This window comes from Engystomops pustulosus, chromosome 7 (assembly GCF_040894005.1).
Source record: "Engystomops pustulosus chromosome 7, aEngPut4.maternal, whole genome shotgun sequence".
Classification (NCBI taxonomy): Eukaryota; Metazoa; Chordata; class Amphibia; order Anura; family Leptodactylidae; genus Engystomops; species Engystomops pustulosus.
In genome coordinates, this window is record NC_092417.1 from 110,372,950 (window position 1) to 110,396,353 (window position 23,404).

Below are 23,404 nucleotides of genomic sequence, written 5' to 3' on the forward strand. Positions count from 1 at the left end.
TAGTGTAGTGGTGTGCTATGTGTGAAGTGTTTTACCAAAATTTTCATACTCCTCCTCGGGTAAAAATACTCCTCCAAAATGGTGAGAGGAGTATTTTTACCCTTCTGGAAAAATGTTAGTGCGACCTCTGCTGGATTTTTTTTCTTTTTCGGACCATTCTCTGTAAACCCTAGAGATGGTTGTGCGTGAAAATCTCAGTAGATCAGCAGTTTCTGAAATACTCAGACCAGCCCTTCTGGCACCAACAACCATGCCACGTTCAAAGGCACTCAAATCACCTTTCTTCCCCATACTGATGCTCGGTTTGAACTGCAGGAGATTGTCTTGACCATGTCTACATGCCTAAATGCACTGAGTTGCTGCCATGTGATTGGCTGATTAGAAATTAAGTGTTAACGAGCAGTTGGACAGGTGTACCTGTATATCATGGTAACAAGAACATCACACTGTTTATTTGTTTTTAATAAACAATTTTCAAAAATGTTCTCTACCAGATTTGGGGTCCTCCCCATTTTACAAAGTCAGCCAGATACAATAAAGCAGCAGCACTATTAGCACTACAGGGGGAAGGGGACATGATAATACCAGTCTCCATCCATCCCAGTACTCTCATGAGATGGATGGGTACTGAATTGCACCTTATTCATTCCAGTATCCTACACAAAGACTAACTTCACATGCTGAGCACTCTACATATAGTCAGGGCGTTTGCTGAATATTACAGCAAACACCTGATATCTTGGTTCCTTGAGTCATGCGCACAGATGTCTGTCTCTGCTCGGTCTGTAACAGACATTGCAAACTCAGTGAAGTCTCAGACAAGATGCTTTCCCGACCCTAAAGTCATAAGATCCAGGGTCGGGTCTAGGGGCACTTGAAAATGTATAAACCAGGACTGATAAAGACAGGTTGGTATTATATCTGTCAAATGCTATATTTTTGATAATAACAGTGAATTAGAGAATGCGTTATTTTGTTATCCTAAGCATACATAAGAAACTTGTCTTTGTGGGAATACCCCTTTAAAGTGGTTTTCCATTGTTCGGTGATCAGGTCCTCCATGTCCATTACACACACATTCATTTCATGGAAATTGGGCCTAAATAATTGTTAATAAAAATATGAACACAAGTTTAACAAATCTGTTAAGATGTGCACTGATTTCTATGGACTTTTGTTAGTAACACTTCAATATATGAGCGGAAAAATGGACAGAAGCTACAACGCAATTTTGTTAAACCTTGAATAACGGAAGCGATGCAAGTAGACACTGAAGGAAGCCATTAGAGGTCCATTGATATCTGTGGACGTTTTAACAGATCCTTTTGACCTCTTATCAGTTTAGTGACAGACATTTTTTAGTAAAGGAGGTCTAATTGCAGGTGTGAACTGGGCCTAATACTGTACTATCAATCATTTTAAAAAAACCTTCATGTATCCGCTGCAATGGTAACTCAAACACAAATTGTCAGGTAGTGGCAACGTCATCCACAGCAATTCCACTATTCACTGAGAAGCTCTGGGAGTATTGTACATAATCTTTCCCCGCTTCTTCTTACGCCCCTCTGTCAGTAGCACATGGCCGCAGCCGCTTCTTGGGGATCTCCATTCTTTCCTATGTGCCTTCTAGAGCGACTCCTCCCACACACGTCTGATCACATGGCCATGACGTCATCGGAGGTCCTTTAGACCATTTGGAAACAGCGTCTACCAAAAACAAATCGTGTGCGCAACACTTCCCTGCAGTACCGGGCAGTAACCAGCAGGGGCACCATATCACTGACTACAGGAAGGCGCGCCACGTGACTACCTCATGGCGAACAGACCGCGCCCCTCTCCGCGCCTCTCCTGACGATGTTTCCGGTGTTGCTATAGGAACTGAAGAAGCGACAGTTTGTTGTCAGCTGTGTACAGCCGGGGAACTAGGATGGTGAGTGCGAATCTCCCGGGAGCCTTCTAACTCATCACCCGTGTAATGTCTACATGCGGGGGTGTAGTAGGGTATACCTGCGGGGGTGTAGTAGGGTATACCTGCGGGGGTGTAGTAGGGTATACCTGCGGGGGTGTAGTAGGGTATACCTGCGGGGGTGAAGTAGGGTATACCTGCGGGGGTGTAGTAGGGTATACCTGCGGGGGTGTAGTAGGGTATACCTGCGGGGGTGTAGTAGGGTATACCTGCGGGGGTGTAGTAGGGTATACCTGCGGGGGTGTAGTAGGGTATACCTGCGGGGGTGTAGTAGGGTATACCTGCGGGGGTGAAGTAGGGTATACCTGCGGGGGTGTAGTAGGGTATACCTGCGGGGGTGAAGTAGGGTATACCTGCGGGGGTGTAGTAGGGTATACCTGCGGGGGTGTAGTAGGGTATACCTGCGGGGGTGTAGTAGGGTATACCTGCGGGGGTGTAGTAGGGTATACCTGCGGGGGTGTAGTAGGGTATACCTGCGGGGGTGTAGTAGGGTATACCTGCGGGGGTGAAGTAGGGTATACCTGCGGGGGTGTAGTAGGGTATACCTGCGTTATACCGATGGCAGTGCGCAGTCTACGGGCGGGGGTATAGCTAAAGAATTGTGCATGGTCAGCTCCACATAGGAAAATGCCTATAAGTGATTGCACAGCATAATGATGCAGAGGAACCTCCAGTAGTGGGATATCCAAGGTGACAGGTTCCCTTTATGTAGTAGAGCATGTCCTAGTCCTAACCGTTTTTCAGAATACTAAGTTCTAATAACTATTACTAGTTTAGGAGGATCTGTGTAAAATGGATGCCAGGATGATGAAAAATCCATCCATCCATCCATCCATCCATCCATCCATCCATCCATCCATGAAAAATGGAAGAAAGTGTCAGTTTTTCACAGCTGAGAATTGCCTCTGGTTTGTGCAGGTAGCCTGAGACCAGAGAGAAACTGCACAGGCTCATCATAGTGTCTGATGCTGAATAATGCATGTAGTATAGTCTTAGGCCTCATTCACACGGCTGTGTGCTCGCCTAGACCGGATCCCGGGCAAGCACAGGACCGGGAGGAATGGGGAGGGTAGGACACTTCACGCCTCCCCTTCCTCTAGTGATGGGTTGTTCACGAACGAGCTGGCACAAAGAGTCGGCTCACCACGCCCCCTTTAAAGGGAACCTGTCATCAGGAGACCCGTTTTTAGCACTCCCCCAGTCCCCACAGAGCATAGTACATACACTGCCAAAGTGTTTTTGTATAAAAAAATAGGTTTTACAGAAAAAAATATATGTTCTATTGTACCTTTCATTAGCATCTGCTGTGTGACTAGGCAGTTGCCAAATGGGAGGGGCTGGAAAGGAACAGTTCCCCCCCACCCTTGGGAAACATGTGACCTTTTCAAATATATGAATAACTCCCCACACTCGGGATTATATATTTGAAAAGGTCACATGGAGAAGCAATTTCCCAAAGGTGGGGGGGAACTGCTCCTTTCCAGCCCCTCCCAATAGGCAATTGCCTAGTTACACAGCAGATGCTAATGAAAGGTACAATATAACATCTTTTTTTCTGTAAAACCAATTTTTTTTATACAAAAACACTTTGGCAGTGTATGTACTATGCTCTGTGGGGACTGGGGGAGTGCTAAAAATGGGTCTCCTGGTGACAGGTTCCCTTTAACCCGATAAAATCGGGTTATAAGTGTTGTGGTGTAGGGTGACTGACTGGCCTGCAGCTCCCTATTATATATTTAATAGGGAGCCGTTCAGGAGCCAGAAGAGCCGGCTCTTCATAGTGAGCAGAGTCTAATGAGCCAGCTCACTAAGAAGAGCCGGAAGTAAGTACCATTGATAAACAGCACATAATGTCTATATCTTGCTTTATTTGCAGTCTGAGGTAGAAGAAACCTTGAAGAGGATTCAGTCCCAGAAAGGAGTGATTGGAACGATAGTAGTAAATGCTGAAGGTAGGACTTATAATGCATAGAAACCAGATTTGTACCTGTCTATAGTGTTCACTGGTTGCACTGGGCAAATTATTTGGGTATATTGAGGGCAAAGTTCTTATATGCCACAAATATATTTATAGGACTTCTCTTACCTGATGGGGGCCTAAAGAGTGTCCCTCGGTCCACCACTGTGGTGGTTTGTGAAGGCAAAAGTTGTTTTTTTTTTTGTTTTTTTAATAGAAGCGGGAATAGGAACTCATCTGCAGTGGACTCAACAGGAATAGAAGTATCAGACCAGCACTAATCTAATATTGAAGATTTTTTCTATGGAAAGGTCATCAATATCATTATTTCCAAAAACCAGACTGGTTGTAGGTGAAAATTGTACTTGAGTTCTTTAAATTGAACTGTTGGCCTTCACAAAACACCACAATGGAGGACCAGAGGCCACTATTTAGGACACCATCAGTCCTACACATTTGTTGTATACAAAAATAGATTTTCCCTAGTATACACTAACAATTGCCCGGGGGCCACCAGTGAACATGCTAGTCATTATGTGCCAGATAATCTCTTGTAGATCTGCGGGTGCCATTTATTTCATAAATTATCTGCATCTTGAACGACCTGTTTCCTGCTTTTGAAGCTATGCACACCTTTTATCACTCTTTTTTTAATGAAAGCATTTCATAAACTGTATTGCTAAGTAGTTTTTTAAATTAATAATTGTACTTTATTAAAAATTCATAACTGTTTGGCTTTCGCAATTTACACATTGCAGAAAATAGCAATCTTTTCACTGCTGAATTCTGTCAGATCACCTTTTATGCAGCTCTTCTCCAGACTCAATCTCCTCTCTTCAAAGCGCTCATACACATGAACTCTGATCAAATCAACAAGGTTAGAAGGCACGGACTGACCACCAAGCAGAGGAGACAGAGAGGGCCATCCCAAATCTCCCTTGATAGATTCAGCTATAAAGGGTATTATGCAGCCGGCTATACTAAATGAGAAAAGAAGGCAGAAACTTCCAGATTGTTCAAAAGTATACATTGTGTTATACCACATAACATTGTTTGTGGATTATTGTATTAGAATCAAATATAAAAATATTTTCTCACTAAGTGTTGAAATCTGGAAGCCATACCATTGTGTCAGTATATTCATAACTGTTATATTAGGTACAGGCAGGTTACATATGTAATGTAAAGATGTATTCATGTGCAGGCATCCCCATCAGGACCACCCTAGATAACTCCACCACAGTGCAGTATGCCGGGCTCCTTCACCAGCTGTCCATGAAAGCTAGAAGCACAGTACGTGATATTGACCCTCAAAATGATCTGACGTTCCTCAGGATTCGTTCCAAGAAGCATGAGATAATGGTTGCTCCAGGTATGGCATTGATTTGAGTACAGGCTGCATTCACACTATGCTTGCAGTGTACCCAGTTTATATTTTCAGTTTATCCATGGGTGCCAGTCCCCTGACAAGGGGTATAATAGTGTCCTTTTGATCTTTGTTGGGTTGATCTATGTGGGTACTTAGGAAGCTATCTAAGGGTCATGCCACACATGGCGTTTTGAACCAGTTTTTGGTATTTTTTTTTTAAAACGCTTGCGTTTTTGACAGGTTTGACCAATTATCTTAATTGAAACTGGTCAAAAACGCATGCGTTTTTTGAAGGACTGCTCAAAAACTCGTTCAAAACAGCCATGATAACAGCCATGAAGACCAATTTGATGCAGTCAGGGGCATATGGTCAGAGCACTGACAAGAAATGTGATAATAAGTGGGTCTTTGGTTGTAGTTTGGGTACTGTGCCTCTAAAAGGTTCACCATCACTGGCCTAAGCCGTCTTTACATAGAAATCCTCAAAGAGCTCTTTGCCATGGGCTGCCATGTTGTAGTTCAATTGACCAATGTGAGATTGATAAAGCGCCTGCTATCCATTCACAGCTGAGACCTTGTAACACTTAGGCCTCTTTCACACTTGTGTTTTTCACACACATTCTTTTTCACGCACACATGCAGGGTTTTTTTTTCCGCACGTTTAACCCCTTCCCGACGCGCGCCGTACTAGTACGGGTCCCGCGGGCCGAGCCCTCTCCATAGCCGGTAAGTCTTTGCTGCATATTGCACCGATCGCGGGTGTTTTTACCTCGATCGCATGGGCGCCGCCATCTTGTCGTGGATCGCCACTCCCCGATGACGTAATGGGGAGCAGCGATCCTTCGCCATGGTAGCCTCGGGTGTTCCGAATACCCGAGGCTACTTCGTTTTAACCCCTTCATTACACTGTGCTGATAGCACATTGTAATGCATGGGGAGTAAAATCCACATATACTGCCATACAGTAGTATGGCAGTATATGATAGGAGGAATCAGACTACCTAGGGTTAGAGTACCCTAGGGAGTCTGAAAAATAGTAAAAGTAAAAATAAAAAAAAGTTTTAAAAAAAAAAATTTCAAATCACCCCCCTTTCCCTAGAACTGATATAAAAATAAATAAACAGTAAAAATCATAAACACATTAGTTATCGCCGCGTCCAAAAATGCCTGATCTATCAAAATATAATAAAGTTTTTTCACTGCGTTTAACCCCGTAACGGAAAATAGCGTCCAAAGTCGAAAATGGCAGTTTTTTGCCATTTAAAAAAAAAAAAAAATCATAAAAAGTGATCAAAAGGTCACACAGTCCCAAAAATTACAGTAATGAAAACGCCATCAAAATTCGCAAAAAATGACACTATCCACAGCTCCGTACACCAAAGTATGAAAAAGTTATTGGTGCCAGAAGATGGCAAAATAAAAAAAAAATATTTTGTACAGGAGGTTTTAATTTTTTTAAATGTATGAAAACATTATAAAACCTATACAAATTTGGTATCCACATGATCGTACCAACCCAAAGAATAAAGTAGACATGTCATTTGTGGCGCACAGTGAAAGCTGTAAAATCCAAGCCCACAAGAAAACGTCACAAATGTGGTTTTTCACCATTTTCACTGCATTTGGAATTTTTTTCCCACTTCCCAGTACACGCCATGGAATATTAAATACCATCACTATGAAGTGCAATTTGTTACGCAGAAAATAAGCCATAACACATTTTTTTTAAGGAGTCAAACACGTGAAAAACGCACTATACAAGTCTATGGAGATGCATCAAAAACGCAATGCGTTTTTCACTGATCAATTGGCATAGAAAAGATAGACCTCAGTCCTGAATCCTTTTCACGCATGTTATCTGCATGTGAAAAACACAGCAAAAACGTGCGTGGAAAACCGAGAAACTGAACAAACTGTGACTGAAAACTGATTGCACTCTGATGCAAAATGTCACTGACCAAACCCTGATCTCACTCTGATCACACTCTAACGTGATCTGCAACGCAAGTGTGAAAGAGGCCTTATGATTCACATGACACCGCTAAGAGATAGTGCAGTGATGGCGAACCTTTTAGAGGCCAAGTGCCCAAACTACAACTAAGACCCACTAATTTATCCCAAAGTGCCAACACAGAAATGTAATTAGTGACTTATACTCCCTGCTCTGTCACTTTCATTCATATCATCCCCCTGAGGACACCAATAAATTAGAAAATAGAAGAAAGTTGGATGATCATTGTGGCTTCCCTCCAGGGTCCCATAAACAGGAAGAATTGTCAGGGCCGGAGCAGGAGCTACAATGATAATCCAGATCTGTCCACACCTTCCCACTCCTCCAGTAGTCCCAGGTAGCGCTGTCACTTTATAATAGCTCTGTGCACAGCAAGTCCTGGGTTGTCTGGGACTGCAGGAAGATACCTGGAGTCATCTCTGGTGATGGCCTGAGTGCCCACAGAAAGGGCTCAGAGTGCCACCTCTGGCACCCGTGCCATAGGTTAGCCATCACTGAGATAGTGGGTTATTGAGCACAATTTGGTCACTTAGGGGTTTACTGACTTTTGTTCTCAGCAGTGATTCCACTTGTTTGATGCATGGCTTGCTCCCTAAATAAATGCCCAATCTGATATTTGTTGCAAATAGTCTGTCTACCCTGACATCAGACTGTTCCGGCTCCTTCAGTACCACACACTGGTGTTACTCAGTCTGGAATGGCAGCTCTGCAGTGATCATACCCCTGTGTAGGAGTGGAAGGGTGAACACTGGGGTTGCCCAGGGTCAAACTGGTTCAGTAGCACAGTCTTCATGTGCAGAATGTTGAGAGGAAAACTGCTGGAATAAGAAGTATGCAAGCTAGATATAGTATTATTCCTTATTTATGTATGAGATTTTCTTTTGAAAGGTTGCGTAAGCTTTCCGTTTTAAAACCATATTCAGGTGTATAATTTTATCAAAATATCTAATACGTATAGGAGTCTCTGGTGCTCCCTAGTAGCAGTGGGGACTAGCAGCAGCTCCCCTCTCCCCCATTCACTGCAAATAATCTGCATATAAACCTGAATTGTCTGGAATAGCTGCTATCCAAACAGTATGGTCAGCTTTATAGATAATGTGAAAGATCTGCTGTTTATCTTAATGAGCTTTAATTTAGCATTTTATTTTATAGACCATTACATTTTTTTTCTTATTTTATGTTTTTCAGATAAAGATTATCTCCTGATTGTAATCCAGAATCCATCAGATTGAAAGAACTGATGGATTCTGAAAGATGATGTGCTGATCCATGAGCTGCATTCTCTGGAACACGTTTTCTTGTGAGATCTTTACATAAAAGTTTTATATATTTTTTTTTATTTTTGGCTAATTAAAAACTTGCATTGATGTACATTCATTTCTTGCTAATCTGTTCTTTTCTGGTTACGCCTTCACTGAAGATGTTCCTCAACTGGAAAGAGTTTTAGTCACACTCTGCAATCTGTGTAGAGGTCACTGTGCAGGCAGTGGGTGAAGGTGAGCGGTGACATCACCTTTTATCAGTCCTGAGTAATCTACATATAGGTACAACCTTTTATTGTAATTCTGCCTCTGATGTGCACAAAACAAGAGCTTCCAGTCTGTTATGAGGCTCTGAAGTTACAGTATAAATTACAAGATTCTTTGTTTTTAAATGGATGGTGACATAGATAACTTATTGAGAAAAAATGCAAACCTTTTTTTAAGATATAAACACTTGATTCAATCAAAAGGACTTTTTCTGTTGACACATTTCCTTTTAAACAGAACCTGTCAGGAGCCCTTTTTCTAGCTCATCCATGTCCCCATAGAGAATAGTGTGCACATTGCCAAAGTGTTTTTATAGTAAAACTTGCTTTTTCTGAAAAAAAAAGTAGTTAGAGCTTTGTCCCTAGTCCTATGGGAGTGGTCAGTGAGGAGAGCCCTCCCCCACCCTAGGGAAACTGCTCTGTCATGCATAGATTTCAGATTAAAAAAATCTGTCGCTTCCCCCCTCAGGACATCATACATGTCTGCCCCACTCCTCACTGGGACTAGGGTCCCATCATCATACATGTCTGCTTCCATAGGACTAGGGACACAGCTCTGCATGCAGAAAGGTAAACTTTTATCTAACTTACCTTTTTTCAGCCAGTTTTACTAAAGAAACTCTTTGGCAATGTGCACACTATTCTCTATGGAAGCATGGGAACCCAGAAATGGGGTTCCCGATGACAGGTTCCCTTTTAGAACCTTTCCTTCCATGTGCAATAAAGAGGAAAACCTAAAATGTTCTAACCGTACACATGGAGCTAATTCTACCTTCATGTACTAGGGATAATGGAAACCACAGTGCAGAGCATATCATAGATATATCATACTAAGGCCTCATTCACACGGCCGTATGGTGGAAGTATGTTCAGATGCCAGCTTGCGTTCATACATACGTCCCCGATATACGGCAATGGCCGCACAGAGCGATATGGTGCCTAATTCAGCCTAACAGTGTTTTATAGTGAATCCTCTTGGCGCCAATATAACTGTTCAAGATGAGAGTTGACAGATACAAAGTGTTATCCTGATTTTTGATCATTTTATTGCTGTCTCTTGTTCTGCTGTGCTGTTATGTGACCACTTTACACTCCAACAAGAACATGTGTTTACTGGACTTACAATAAAGTATTACTGGCAATAAAATAATGCTGTCTTATTGTTTCATCCTTGGCTGCAAATTCTCACATTGGGCCTCCTTTATTAAAACTGTCTGAGAGAAAAACTGTTTCAGTTGCTCAATGCAACCAAATCACAGCTCAGCTTTCACTTTATAAACTGCTGCAGGAAAATGAAAGCTGAGCTCTGATTGGTTTTCAGGTGCAACTAGAACAGTTTTGCCTTCAAGCACTTTTGTTAAATCTCCCCTGGTAATTGTAACTACAAATATGCACTTTATTTGTCACTGACCTCGCCTACTAAGAGCTCCACTAACAAACAAATGACTGCAGTCCCTGTCGTTTGGACACTTCCTCTGTTGATGATCTCATCACTGTTCTTCTGGATCATACTGCAGCGCTCCTGCCTGGTTGGATGGCAGTATTGGGTTATAAAGGCAGCCAGTTCCAAACATAAAGTTCATACCTTGCTTTGCTTTCATTGCTTATACTGCTGTTCCTGATCTAAACTTCTGACTTCTTCCTTGTTCCTCAATCTGCCTCACTCTTGGAATTGTTTATCTTTTACCTATTGTATTCTGACTTCAGACTTTGTTGGCGCTGTCACTAAATCCACCCTCATCCTTTGTCCTGGCACACCCAGACACCTCTCTGTCTGTGACAACCCTTGGCTCGCTTTCTGACTAGGCTACTACTGCATTAACATCCCTGCCGCAAAATGACTATTCTGATACCACCACTGAACATTTATGTGTAAAGTTTACTACCTTTTTTCTGTTGTTGTAATAGCTTAAAACTACCAGGATAACTTTCCCCCCTGCATACATTGCCTGGGAATACAACTGGCTGGATGTCCAGCAATCCGGGGAAAGAGGAATCAGTAGGAAATATTACTTTACAGAAAGGGAAGTAAATACTTGGAACAAACTTTCGGCAGAGGTGTTTGGTAAATGAACAGTGAATGTTACCAAGTCTGGTGTAAACGTATAACTATACTAAAATAAAAATGTATGAGTAAGGAGAGACCAGATGCACATACAGTATGTAGTCATCATATTAAACTAAGTACTTAACTGAACATAAGGCAGATGTAAATTATTAAAGATGTGATCAGGCTGTAAATTCATGGATAAGACATAGTAATTATTTGCTGTGCATTGTCTTCGGGACTCCAGTGTATGTAAACTACTATAATAAATGACAATTTACATAACTAACAGAAAGTTACCTTCTGCCCTGACTGAAATATAAATAAGAATTTGTTGCTGTTTGATGAGTGCCAACATAAGTCTTTTAGTACATGTGGCGATTTAAATGCGACATGTTGATTGACTGCTGAGCAGTGTCTTCTGTGGGCATGGCTGTGATTGACCAGGCACCCTGTATAAGTGCCGGTCACAGGTCCGGACGTCATTACATACCAGAGACAGAGCTAGGATAAGGCTGCTGATTTTTGTAGGGCCAGATAGGCAGGTACTTCTCAAATACCAACGATTGCCCATTTCAGAGCACTTAGGTAGAGACGGTCAGCTGCTGTGATAAGGAGAAAGCACAATCTCAGTATAGTTTGCAGTTCCATCAAAATATTAAAGGGGCTATACTGTATAGTTTGCAGTTCCATCAAAATGTTTAAGGGGCTGTCAGATTTTAGTTTGTAGTTCCATCAAAATCTTAAATGTACGATTGCATTAGAGCTTGCAGTTCCATCACAATCTTAAAGGGGCTGTTGCAGTATCATTTGCAGTTCCAGCATCATCCAGTGTGAATCTAAAATAATAGTATTAGATCTATTTCATAGTATATATGGCTGGAAAAAGACAGTAGTCTATCAAGTCCAACCTTTGTCTATTAAGTAAATCATTTTCTTTAACCTGTGAAAGGCATCCAAGCCAGTGCTGTGGAACAGGACCTTTCCTATCACAGTACATGATTTATGCAGTAGCTGACACCTGGAACTGAAATTAAGTGGCACCCAGTCTTCACCAGAGCCTGCCGCAAAGCGGGATGGTCTTGCTGCGGCATGGTGCCACCAGGTCGTACCACAGGTGCAACTAACCCGCGGTGGCAGCCAAGGTCGAGGTTACAAGAACAAGGTACAAGGTTTGGCCAGTGGTGTGCTGGCCCTTTAAGAGACAGGAAGCTGGCGTGTGCGCTGGGTCGCTGGAAACTACGAGGGGAAAGGAGGTAAGGAGGCCCGCTGCTGCTGTGCACAGGGAGAGAGGGGTGCACAAGTGTACCTGGGATCTGGGTTGCAGGAGCCACAGTGAGAGTACCCCCCCTTCGGCCTCCCCTTTTCTTGGTCTTAAGGAACTTCTGTAGAAGGTCACGGTCCAAGATGTTATCCTCGGGCTCCCAGGATCTCTCCTCTGGCCCAAACCCCTTACAGTCGTGAAGGAAGAACCGTTTCCCTCTAACCGTCTTCATATCCAGGACCTTCTTTACCTCGAAAACACTGGTGGAATAAACCTCAGAAACAGAAGGAGCCACTTGCCGAGAGAAGCGATTCAAGAGAGAGACGTGGAAGGAGTTTGAGATGCGCATGGCGGGAGGAAGGTGAAGCTTATATGCCACAGGGTTGTTGCGCTTTAGCACTTCAAATCGACCCAGGAATCGAGAACCAAGCTTGCAGCTGGAAATTTTCAGCCGGACATATCTGGGAGACATAAAATACCAAAAGAAGAAGCAAAAGAGGAAAAGAAACACAAGGCTACAAAATGAGTAATGGAAAAGTGATAATCTTTATTACATATCAAAAGACATAAAAACTATAAAAAAATAAAAGATAAATGCATCACAGGACGAGATACATAATGCACGCCAGGTAATAGGTCCTGATAAAGTAAAGTATCAGAAGAGTAGTACAGATAATAAGTAATATAAAGTCACAAAAGCAGATATAATATAGCAAGAGGTAATAGACCATAGACACTAGTATACGTGTACATGCTTACATCAATCAATCAAGGTGAGGGTGTACCATAGCTACCAACAGATGTACGTCAAACGTGACAAGAGACATAACATGATCAGTGATAGATAAGTAAACACCAAAAAGTGGCGAAAATAAGGTTGGAGAGACAATAACAGGACAGACTATTACCTGGCGTGCAACCTGGAAGACAGCCAGACTTAATCACCTGGAGAGAAGACTGGAGGAGACCTGCGTTTCTTGTCAGACGGGGTCCAGATGCCCGGAGTAGAGACTGAAGCTCTCAGATGGACTTGAGATCTCAGAACAATTCTTCCACGGCAGTAACATCCAAAGGAACAGACAAAGGGAGAGGTGGGCATGGAATTCGTCCATAGACAATAAAGAAGGGGGCAGCCCCGGCAGAATCAGAGTCCAGGCGTTCAGGTTGAACAATGGGGCAGATTTATCAAGCAGTCTGAAAATCAGAATATTCTTAGTTGCCCATGGCAACGAATCACAACTCCCCTTTAAAATATTCCTGAGTACTGGTAAAATAAAAGCTGAGCTGTAATTGGCTGCCATGGGCAACTAAGAATATTTTGACTTTCGTGACAGCTTGATAAATCTGCCCTAATATGCTAGGGAGAACGATCTTCCCTAATGACATCTGAGGCACAAGAGAGAGCATCGGCCATAACATTCTTTTCGGCAAGACAAAAATGTATCAAGAAATTGAAGCAGGAGAAGAAGAGGAACCAACGAGCCTGTCGTGGTTTTAGACGCTGAGGAGTCTGGAGGTACAGGAGGTTCTTGTGATCAGTATAGATACTGACTGGATGACGAGCTCCCTCCAGAAGATAACGCCACTCTTCCAAGGCAAGTTTTATGGCCAGAAGCTGAGAGTAGTTCCTCTCTGTGGCTGAGAAGGTCTTAGAGAAGAAACCACATGTGAAGATTTGAACCTTTGGCCCTTTCTGGGCAAGAACGGCTCAAGCACCAACCGAGGAGGCGCCAACCTCAAGCAGGAACGGTTTCTCAGTATTGGGCCGGGTGAGTGCAGGAGCAGAGGCAAAGGCAGACTCCAGCTTGGAGAAGGCTTCTTCAGCTGTAGGAGGCCAGAGTTTAGAATTGGCGTTCTTCTTGGTCAGCCCCACAATGGGAGACATGATGGAGGAAAAATGCGGTATGAACTGCTGGCAGTAATTAGCGAAGCCCAGTAATCTCTGGATAGCATGAAGTCCTACTGAGCAAGGCCAATGAAGTACCACAGACAACTTGGCAGGATCCATCTGTAGTCCCTTGTCAGAGATTATATATCCGTGAAATGGTAGACTCTTCTGGTGGAACTGGCACTTTTCAAGTTTGGCATATAGGCAATTAGAAGAGAACACAAGGATATTGTCCAAGTAGACAACTACACAAGTGTACAGCAGGTCTCTAAAGATGTCGTTAACAAATTATTGAAATACTGCAGGAGCATTGCACAGTCCAAAGGGCATGAGCAGATACTTTGAAGTGGCCGTCCCGAGTGATAAAGGTGGTCTTCCACACATCACCCTCACGGATACGGATAAGATTATATGCCCCGGAGGTCCAATTTAGAGAAGACCTTGGCTCCTTGAAGACGGTCTAAGAGTTCCGTGATCAGGGGTAGCGGGTAATACTTCTTCATCATAACCTTATTAAGACCACAGTAGTCAATGAAGGGGTGGAGAGAACCATCTTTATTGGCCTCAAAGAAGAAACCAGCATCGGCAGAAGAAGAAGACTTGCGGATGAACCCTTTCTGCAAATTCTCCTTGATATAGGCCGACATCGATGCGGTTTTAGGCAATGACAGTGGGTACACCTGACCCCGTGGAGGAGATGTGCCTGGTATGTGTTTTTCACAAGAAGATTTGTTTTGTTTTTAAAGATTTGTGTCAGTGTTATTTCACACTACCAGTTTTACAAGTATTTGTATCACTGTTAACTTACACTATCACTCTTAGACCTATTTTCATTATACAGTACTACATTGTAGTGCCATTGTTATTATTTCACCGATACTACAGGTTTGTTAAAATGAGAAAAGCAGGAATTAAGGGACAGGGACATGGCCATTGTGGTGCAGCTGGTGGTTGTAATGCAGGTGGTGTCAGTGGAAGAGGGGGTGTTTCCTCTCTGGCTGAGTCAAGTTTCTCTGGTGCGTGTAGGTGCCAGATTGTGAAATGTATACTGGTAAGCCACAATAGGCACATAAAGTTGAGGCATTGGTGATTTACATGGTAGACTCATGGTGCCTCAATATCCATTAGATTATCTTCGATAATCTTACCCTCTGTTGAAAGTGCCCATCCAATTGCCCCTGAACCAGACAAGGAGATGCAAGTTTCCCAAGACCTTATTGAAGAAAGAGGGTGTGGACCGAGGACCATAAGAAAACATATACGATAATGACAATGAAATCCAACTGTCATCTGCTGTGATTTTCTTCAATATGCAGACAGAGAAGGAGGGCAGCGATGAGGGATAAACAGTAGAAAAAGCGAGGGGTGATGCTGAAGTCCTACATGGGTGGAAGACAGTGATAGTGCATACGATGAGGTGGTGGACAGGAACCCACAGGCAGCCAGGAGAACAAGCGGGACCTAGGAGACGGGGACCTGCATGGGCCATGGAAGCGGATCCGGAACGGGGGCAGGTGAGTGGGACTGGCTCTGTGCCTGCGGGCAGCGAGGAGAATGGGTGAGCCTGCGACCCATGATATGGGTCATGGAAACACCCGTGACATCTACTTTGGGGTGGGGAACTTCACTTATATTAAAGAGTCACTACATAGATGATTGGCTGTCTCATCATGACATGGTGATCGCAAAGGCATATAGCACTATAGCATAATTTCCCCATAGTCCATATATGGATGTGATAGTTCCGATCATGCTCAGTGGATCTTGGACATTGGTAGCAGTACTTCTCTGTAATTTCCAGAAACAAGCTTTGTACAAGGCACTTCACAGTGCCTAGGCGCAGCATCCTGCCCATTGCCATGTTGTTGCCTGTTAATGCCCAGCGTGTCCAAGGATCCAGAAAACAAAAGTCATCCCACGGGCTGTCTGTGGCATGGCATTATTTCTCCCAGAGTGCAGAAGAAATATGTGTAATTTGCACACTGTGCAACTTGTCCATGAAGTATGGCCAAAGCCTTAACAATCTTAGCACCTCATGTATGACCAGGCACCTGTAAACTAAACATGAGCTGCAGTGGATGAGACACCAAAAAGCCTGCAGACACCTGAGGCTCCCTCTGCTGCTTCAGTTGGCACAGCCTGTACCAACGCCTCCTGATTGACAAGGCCACCTGTCTCTCGGCTAAGGGAGAATGTAACACCACCACTAGCAACACCATCATCAGCATCACCAAGCTGGTCCACACTATCTGTTGAGCTTTCAATCCCCCAAATAATTAAACTAAGAGGAAGTTTAGCGCATCCCGCTCCCCAGCTCTGGGCCTGAATAAGAGGATTTGCTGGACATTAGTCCTTGCCTCCAGGTGCCTTCTCCTCTTCCACCCGATTCTTCCTCTCCTTCATCCAGTCAGTGCAGCGTTTGCACCTCTGGTTTTAGCAAAGCCATGGGGAAATGGTGAAACTCATTTGTCTGGGCGAAAGACCACACACCGCCTGGGAAATGTGGAATGCGTTCCAGGAGCAGACAGACAAGTGCCTGCTGCTGCTTGCCCACAGCAAGGTGGTGTGCCTTATGAATGTGCTGAATCTGGCAGTACAAATGTCCCTGCCCAACTACACAGACCTGCTGCAGCTGCTGTGTAAAGTGCATGGTGAGTGTTCACATTTGCAGTTTTCAAACCCTGCTGCATCTCTACCTAACTATACTGCAGAGGAACTGGCCTGCCCACCTTATATGAGATGTACCAACCAGTTCCATTTGCGTATGCTGGAAAAGGTGTGTGAGTAGCAGCATGCAATTGTTGATTTCCAGCTCCAGAATGCTTGGTTGAGTCGAAGTAATGACCAACAGCACTTTACCAACAATGACTGGCCCACCATAAGGGTCGTTTGTTCTGTGCAACCAATATGGTCAGCGCCAGGCCGGGGCTGTCACTAATGCCTCAGTCTGTTGAGGCCCGGGCCCCCCGTCATGCATTGGCTGGCAAAATATGGAATTAGTTTTACCGGTAATTCGGCTTCCACTAATAACCATGACGGCCCCCACCTGGAGGATGCTCCTTATATCCTGTAGGGACAGGAAGTCACAAGAGTTTAAAAGGCTCCTCCCTAGCACCCCACACCAGTGTCTACCAAAGTACCACCTGGAAGGATGTAAGTGCATACACCTTTTGACCCATGACCAAGAAGGTAAGAAGGGAGGGAAATAATTAGGGGCCGTCATGGTTACTAGTGGAAACCGAATTACCAGCAAGACTAATTCCATATTTTCCACCACGTTCCCATGACAGCCCCCACCTGGAGACTTACCAGATTACCCATTATTTGGGAGGGACCACTGCCTGGAGAATCTTTCTGCCAAACATCAGATCACCCAGAGAGGCAATGTCCAAGCGGTAGTGCTTCGCGAATGTTGAGGAGCTTGACCACGTAGCTGCACGGCAGATCTGGTCTAAAGATCACCCTCTTTTTTCTGCCCATGAAGTTGCCATGGCTCTGGTGGAATGAGCTTTAATGCTTTCTGGTAGGGAAGCATTTGCTGACTTATAACAAAGCATGATGGTAGACTTAATCCATCTGGCTAAAGTTGCTTTAGAGGCTTTACTGCCTTTGTTTTTTCCCGCAAAATTTATTAATAGATTAGAATCTTTTCTCCAACTTTCTGTAGCTTCTAGAAGCACAGTCCTTCTAACATTTAAGGTTTGCCATTTCTTTTCACAGTCTGTTTTAGGGTCTGGATAGAAAGAGGGAAGAATAATTTCTTGTTTGCGATGGAAGTCTGAGACCACTTTTGGGAGAAATAAGGGGTCTAGTTTAAAGGAAACCTACCACTTGTAGTGGCAGGTTTCCGATGGCAATACCGAGCACCAGCTCAGGGTGAGCTGGTGCCAGAGCTTATTTTAGTTAGTGTTTTAAACCGGGGTATCGCGGTTTAAAACACTTTTTAAACTTTATAGCCGGCGCAGGCAGGTACGCGCTCGGCGCTTACCGTGCGCGCGGCTACATAGGAAGTGAATGAGAGCCGCGCGCATGGTAAGCGCCGAGCGCGTACCTCCATGCGTCGGCTATAAAGTTTAAAAAGTGTTTTAAACCGCGATACCGCGGTTTAAAACACTAACTAAAATAAGCTCCGGCACCAGCTCACCCTGAGCTGGTGCTCGGTATTGCCATCGGAAACCTGCCACTTCAAGTGGTAGGTTTCCTTTAAGAACTATTCTATCCTCTAGAACTCTTAAGAAGGGATCTTTACATGAAAGGGCCTGAATTTCACCTAATCTATGAGCTGTAGTGATAGCTATAAGAAAGGCTGTTTTTAGTGTAAGGTTTTTTATGTTATTTGACTCTAGGGGTTCAAAGGAGGGCCCTGTAAGATGGTTTAACACTAAGGAAAGATCCCAAGGGGGAATTTGGTTTTTAATGTATGGTCTAATACGGGAACACCCCTTGATAAATCTTTTGACCCACTGGTGGTTGGCCAGGGAAAAATCAAGAAAAAGTGCAGCAATCTGGACCTTGAGTGTACTCAGTCTAAGACCCAAGGAAAATCCCGACTGTAAGAAGTCTAACACCTGAGCTAAATTTGGGGTTCCCTGAGAGGGAGGACGGTCTCCGCACCAGCAGGAAAATTTTTTCCAAATTTTTTGATAGATGGCATTCATTACAGGTTTTCTGCTTGCTTTCATGGTGCTGATTACTTCACTAGAGAGACCCTGGGCTTTTAAAAACGACCTCTCAGAATCCAAGCTGTCAGTTTTAACTTTTTTATGTTTTGATGATGTAATGGTCCCTGTGGGAGAAGGTTCTGACGGTAGGAAAGATGATAGGGATTTTCTATGGACAGTCATTGAACAACCAGGAACCAGCTCCTTTTCAGCCAGAACGGAGCAATGAGTATCAGTAAAACTTGTTCGGATCTTAGTTTCTGTAGCTTTTTTGGAATCAAAGATATATGGGGGAAGGCATAGACTAGACCTGTTCCCCATGACTGGCTGAGAGCATCTAGGCCTGATGGAGAGCCCCTGGGGCCCAGAGAGAAAAAGAGGGTCGCCTTTCTGTTTTGAAAGGTGGCAAACAGGTTGGAGTCCCCCAAAGATGGCAAATTTCCACAAAGGTTTCTGGATCTAGAGACCATTCGTTTGGGTCCAGTATGACTCTGCTCAAGAAATCTGCTTTTATATTCTCTATCCCCTTTAAGTGAATGGGAGAGGGAGAGAAGGTAAGATTCTGCCCATTTGAAAATTTGACGACATTGAATTCTTGCCTCAAGCCCATCCTGCGAGATGACATCAGTATCGCAAATGTGGAGTCCCTATGGGTGGAGATAAGGGGAGGGAAAAAGAATAATAAAATATTACTAGGGGTTTGTTATAAGGCTCCAAATATAGTGGAGGCAGCAGAGGAAATGCTGATAAGTGAAATGGATGCGGCTTCAAAGCAAGGTGAAGTACTTATCATGGGAGACTTCAATTACCCAGATATCGACTGGGGGGCAGAAACCTGCAGGTCCTTCAAAGGCAGCAGGTTCTTGTCAACAACAAAAGACAATTACCTGTCGCAACTAGTCCTGGAGCCAACAAGAGGGGGGGCACTGCTGGACCTTATCCTTACCAACAGACCTGATAGGGTATCAAAACTACAGGTTGGGGGGAACCTGGGAAATAGTGATCATAATATCATTGATTTTGTATTACGCTTTACTAAGAGCGTTAGTGAAGGGGCAACCAACACTCTAAACTTCAGGAGGGCAAATTTTCAGCAACTAAGGGAAGACCTTAAAGGCATAGACTGGGATAATGTTCTCAAAGACAAAAGCCCCCCCCAAAAATGGGACTTTTTCTCATATATTCTGAAAAAGTCCTGTGAGAAACACATACCTTATGGGAAAAAGCATAAAAGGAACAAGAAAAACCCTACGTGGCTAACTAGTCTTGTAAGGAAAGCAATAAGCGAGAAAGATAAAGCGTTTAAGGTGCTAAAACGTGAAGGTAGCGATGAGGCATTACAGGATTATAGAGAGAAAAATAAATCCTGTAAAAAGCAGATAAAGGCCGTAAAAATAGAGACTGAGAGAAATATTGCCAGGGAGAGCAAAAATAATCCCAAATTATTTTTCAAGTATATAAATAATAAGAAACTAAAAACAGAGAGTGTGGGTCCCCTTAGAAATAACATGGGGGTCATGGTGGAAGGAGATGAGGAAAGGGCCAATCTACTGAATGTCGCCTTCTCAACTGTCTTCACCCAGGAAAATCCCCTGGTGGAAGACACAATCAGGAATAATATAAATTCTCTCTGGAATGTCAACAGTTTAACCCAGGAAGAGGTACGGCGCCGCCTCACAACCACTAAGATAGATAAATCACCTGGGCCAGATGGCATACACCCCCGGGTTCTGCATTATGTACGGTGATAGACAAACCGTTATTTTTAATATTTGAAGATTCACTGAGGACTGGCTATGTTCCACAGGACTGGCGAATAGCAAATGTGGTACCAATATACAAAAAAGGATCAAATAGCGATCCTGGAAACTACAGACCCGTGAGTCTAACTGCTGTGGTGGGGAAAATATTTGAGGGGTTTATTAGAGATGCTATCCTGGAGTATCTCACTGTGCACAACCTTATAACCCAGCGTCAGCATGGGTTTATGAGAGATCGGTCCTGTCAGACTAATCTGATTGGTTTCTACGAGGAGGTAAGTTCAAGACTGGATCTGGGGGACGCTGTGGATGTTGTATATCTGGACTTTTCAAAGGCATTTGACACCGTGCCACATAAAAGGTTGGTATATAAAATGAGACTGCTGGGAATAGGGGAAAATCTGTGTATTTGGGTAAGTGATAGAAAACACAGGGTGGTCATTAATGGCACATTCTCAGATTGGGTTGATGTTACCAGTGGAGTGCCACTTCTTTTTAATATTTTTATTAATGACCTTGTAGTGGGTTTACACAGTCAAGTTTCAATATTTGCAGATGATACTAATCTGTGTAAAGTAATAAATACTGAGGTCGATAGTTTAGCATTACAGAGGGATTACAGAGGGATTTGTGGAAGCTTGAGGAGTGGGCAGAGAAATGGTTGATGAGGTATAATGTAGATAAATGTAAAGTTATGCACTTGGGCCAAGGAAACAAAAAGTATAATTATGTTCTAAACGGTCAATTACTTAGTAAAACTGAAGCTGAAAAGGACTTGGGGGTATTGGTGGATGGTAAACTTAATTTTAGTGACCAGAGCCAGGCGGCTGCTGCTAAAGCAAATAAAATAATGGGATGTATCAAGAGAGGAATAGATTCTCATGATAAAGACATAGTTTTTCCCTTATACAAATCCCTGGTCAGACCACACATGGAATATTGTGTACAGTTTTGGGCACCAGTGTATAAAAAGGATATAGTAGAGCTGGAACGGGTGCAGAGGAGAGCAACCAGGATTATTAGGGGAATGGGGGGATTAGAATACACTGACAGATTAAAAAATTTGGGATTCTTCAGTTTAGAAAAAAGACGACTGAGGGGAGACCTCATTACAATGTACAAATACCTGAACGGACAGTACAAGGATCTCTCCAAAGATCTTTTTATACCTCGGCCTGTGACCAGGACAAGGGGGCATCCTCTACGCTTAGAGGAGAGGCGATTTTACCATCACCATAGACAAAGGTTCTTTACTGTAAGAGCAGTGAGACTGTGGAACTCTCTGCCGCAGGAGGTTGTTATGGCGGACTCTATGTACATGTTCAAGAGAGGCCTGGATGACTTTCTGGAGAGAAAAAATATCACGGGTTATGGGGATAAAACATTTATTTAATTCTTAAAGGTTGGACTTGATGGACTTGCATCTCCTTCCAGCCTTATATACTATGATACTATGATACTATGATAGATTCGTCAGGCTCTATGATTTTGGTCCTTGCCTGCGAAGGTATGCGACCGTAGTCGTATTGTCGGAGAAGATTTTGATGTGTTGACCTTCTATGGATTTGTGGGCAGCTTTGAGCATTTCTAAGACCGCTTTCAGCTCTCTGTAGTTTGAGGACATGGAGCGGGATAGATCGTCCCACTTTCCTTGAAGATGTAGGCCTGGAAGAACTGCCCCCCAACCTTTCAGACTTTCGTCTGTTTGTATTGTGAGAACCGGAGAGGGATTCCACTAGACCCCCTTCCTTTTTGGGGATTTGACTAGATAGTGTTTGACTAGATAGGGAACCTTTACCTTGCGATCTAGATGTAGCGGATTTTTGTCCCAGATTCGGATTGTCCAAGCCTGCATAATTCTCGTGTGATTTTGAGCCCAAGCCACGCACTGGATGCAGGATGTCAGGAGTCCCAGTAGAATTAAGGGTACGTTTTCCATAGAGAATAGCGGCACACGGCCGCACACACGCCAGAAGATAGAGCATGCTCTATCTTTTTGCGGTGTGCGGGCCGGATCGGTGCCACACATGTGTGGCACCGTATCTGCGCCGCGCCGCTATTGCCGTCTATGGGGACGTACATGTACGTCCCCGCAGACGGCCATGTGAATGTGCCCTAAGGCTGCACGGATACTACCCCTGAAAGAGACTTACAGCTTGTTTTAATTTTAGGAATTTTTCTTGTGGCAAAAAGGAACTCTGTTTTATTGAGTCCAGCATTACCCCTAGAAATGTCTTTGTTTTCTCTGGGTAGAAATCGGATTTCTCTTGGTTTATTATCCAACCTAAATCCTGAAGGAGAAGTAGAGATGTCTGTAAGTGAATTTTTAACTCTGCTTCTGTTCTCGCCACTAAGAGCAGGTCGTCTAAGTATAAGATAATCCTTTATCCTTTATTAGTCCCACAGTGGGGAAATTCACAGTTAAGTAGGGTACTATTACAATGTTTCTCATTCTTAAGTAGGCTACTACTTCTACCATTAACTTGGTGAATATGCGTGGAGCGGATGAAATTCCAAACGGTAGTGCCCTGAACTGAAAATGAAGAATTTCCCCCTGTGGGGATAGAATCGCAAACCTCAGATATTTCTGGTGGTTTTGGAAGATTGGGACGTGATAGTACGCTTCCTTGAGGTCCACTGTACATAGAGAATAATTTTGACCTATGAGAGGCACTGCAGATTTTATTGACTCCATCTTGAAATGTTTGGTTATTATAAATTTGTTCAATTTTTTTAGGTTTATAATTAAATGGTAAGTGCCGTTCGTTTTTTTTAACAAAAAATAGAGGGAAATAGAATCCTTTCCCTTTCTCGGTCTCCTGTACTGGGGCAATCACATTCATGTGGCACAGCTGCTGAATGTTGGCCCAGAGCTGGAGATTTTGAGTCTTGGTAAATTTGGGAGAAATTTGAAAGTTGGGGGGGGGGGGGGATGGAGAAATTCTATCCTGTA

At 43.5% G+C, this 23,404-nt stretch overlaps 1 protein-coding gene across 1 annotated transcript; it reads left to right on the plus strand.

Moving 5' to 3' along the window:
- The first annotated feature begins 1,720 nt into the window (after window positions 1–1,720).
- DYNLRB2 (dynein light chain roadblock-type 2) lies at window positions 1,721–9,981 on the plus strand. Its single transcript, XM_072117530.1, has 4 exons — window positions 1,721–1,930; window positions 3,843–3,918; window positions 5,128–5,295; window positions 8,492–9,981. The coding sequence occupies exons 1-4, from the start codon at window positions 1,928–1,930 to the stop codon at window positions 8,533–8,535; spliced, it is 291 nt and encodes a 96-aa protein (XP_071973631.1). The 5' UTR covers window positions 1,721–1,927; the 3' UTR covers window positions 8,536–9,981.
- The last annotated feature ends 13,423 nt before the right edge of the window (window positions 9,982–23,404 follow it).

Coding starts and splice junctions, on each gene's coding strand:
- DYNLRB2 (XM_072117530.1), top strand. Junction 3,919..5,127: donor GATAGTAGTAAATGCTGAAG/GTAGGACTTATA, acceptor ATTCATGTGCAG/GCATCCCCATCAGGACCACC. Junction 5,296..8,491: donor TGAGATAATGGTTGCTCCAG/GTATGGCATTGA, acceptor TATGTTTTTCAG/ATAAAGATTATCTCCTGATT.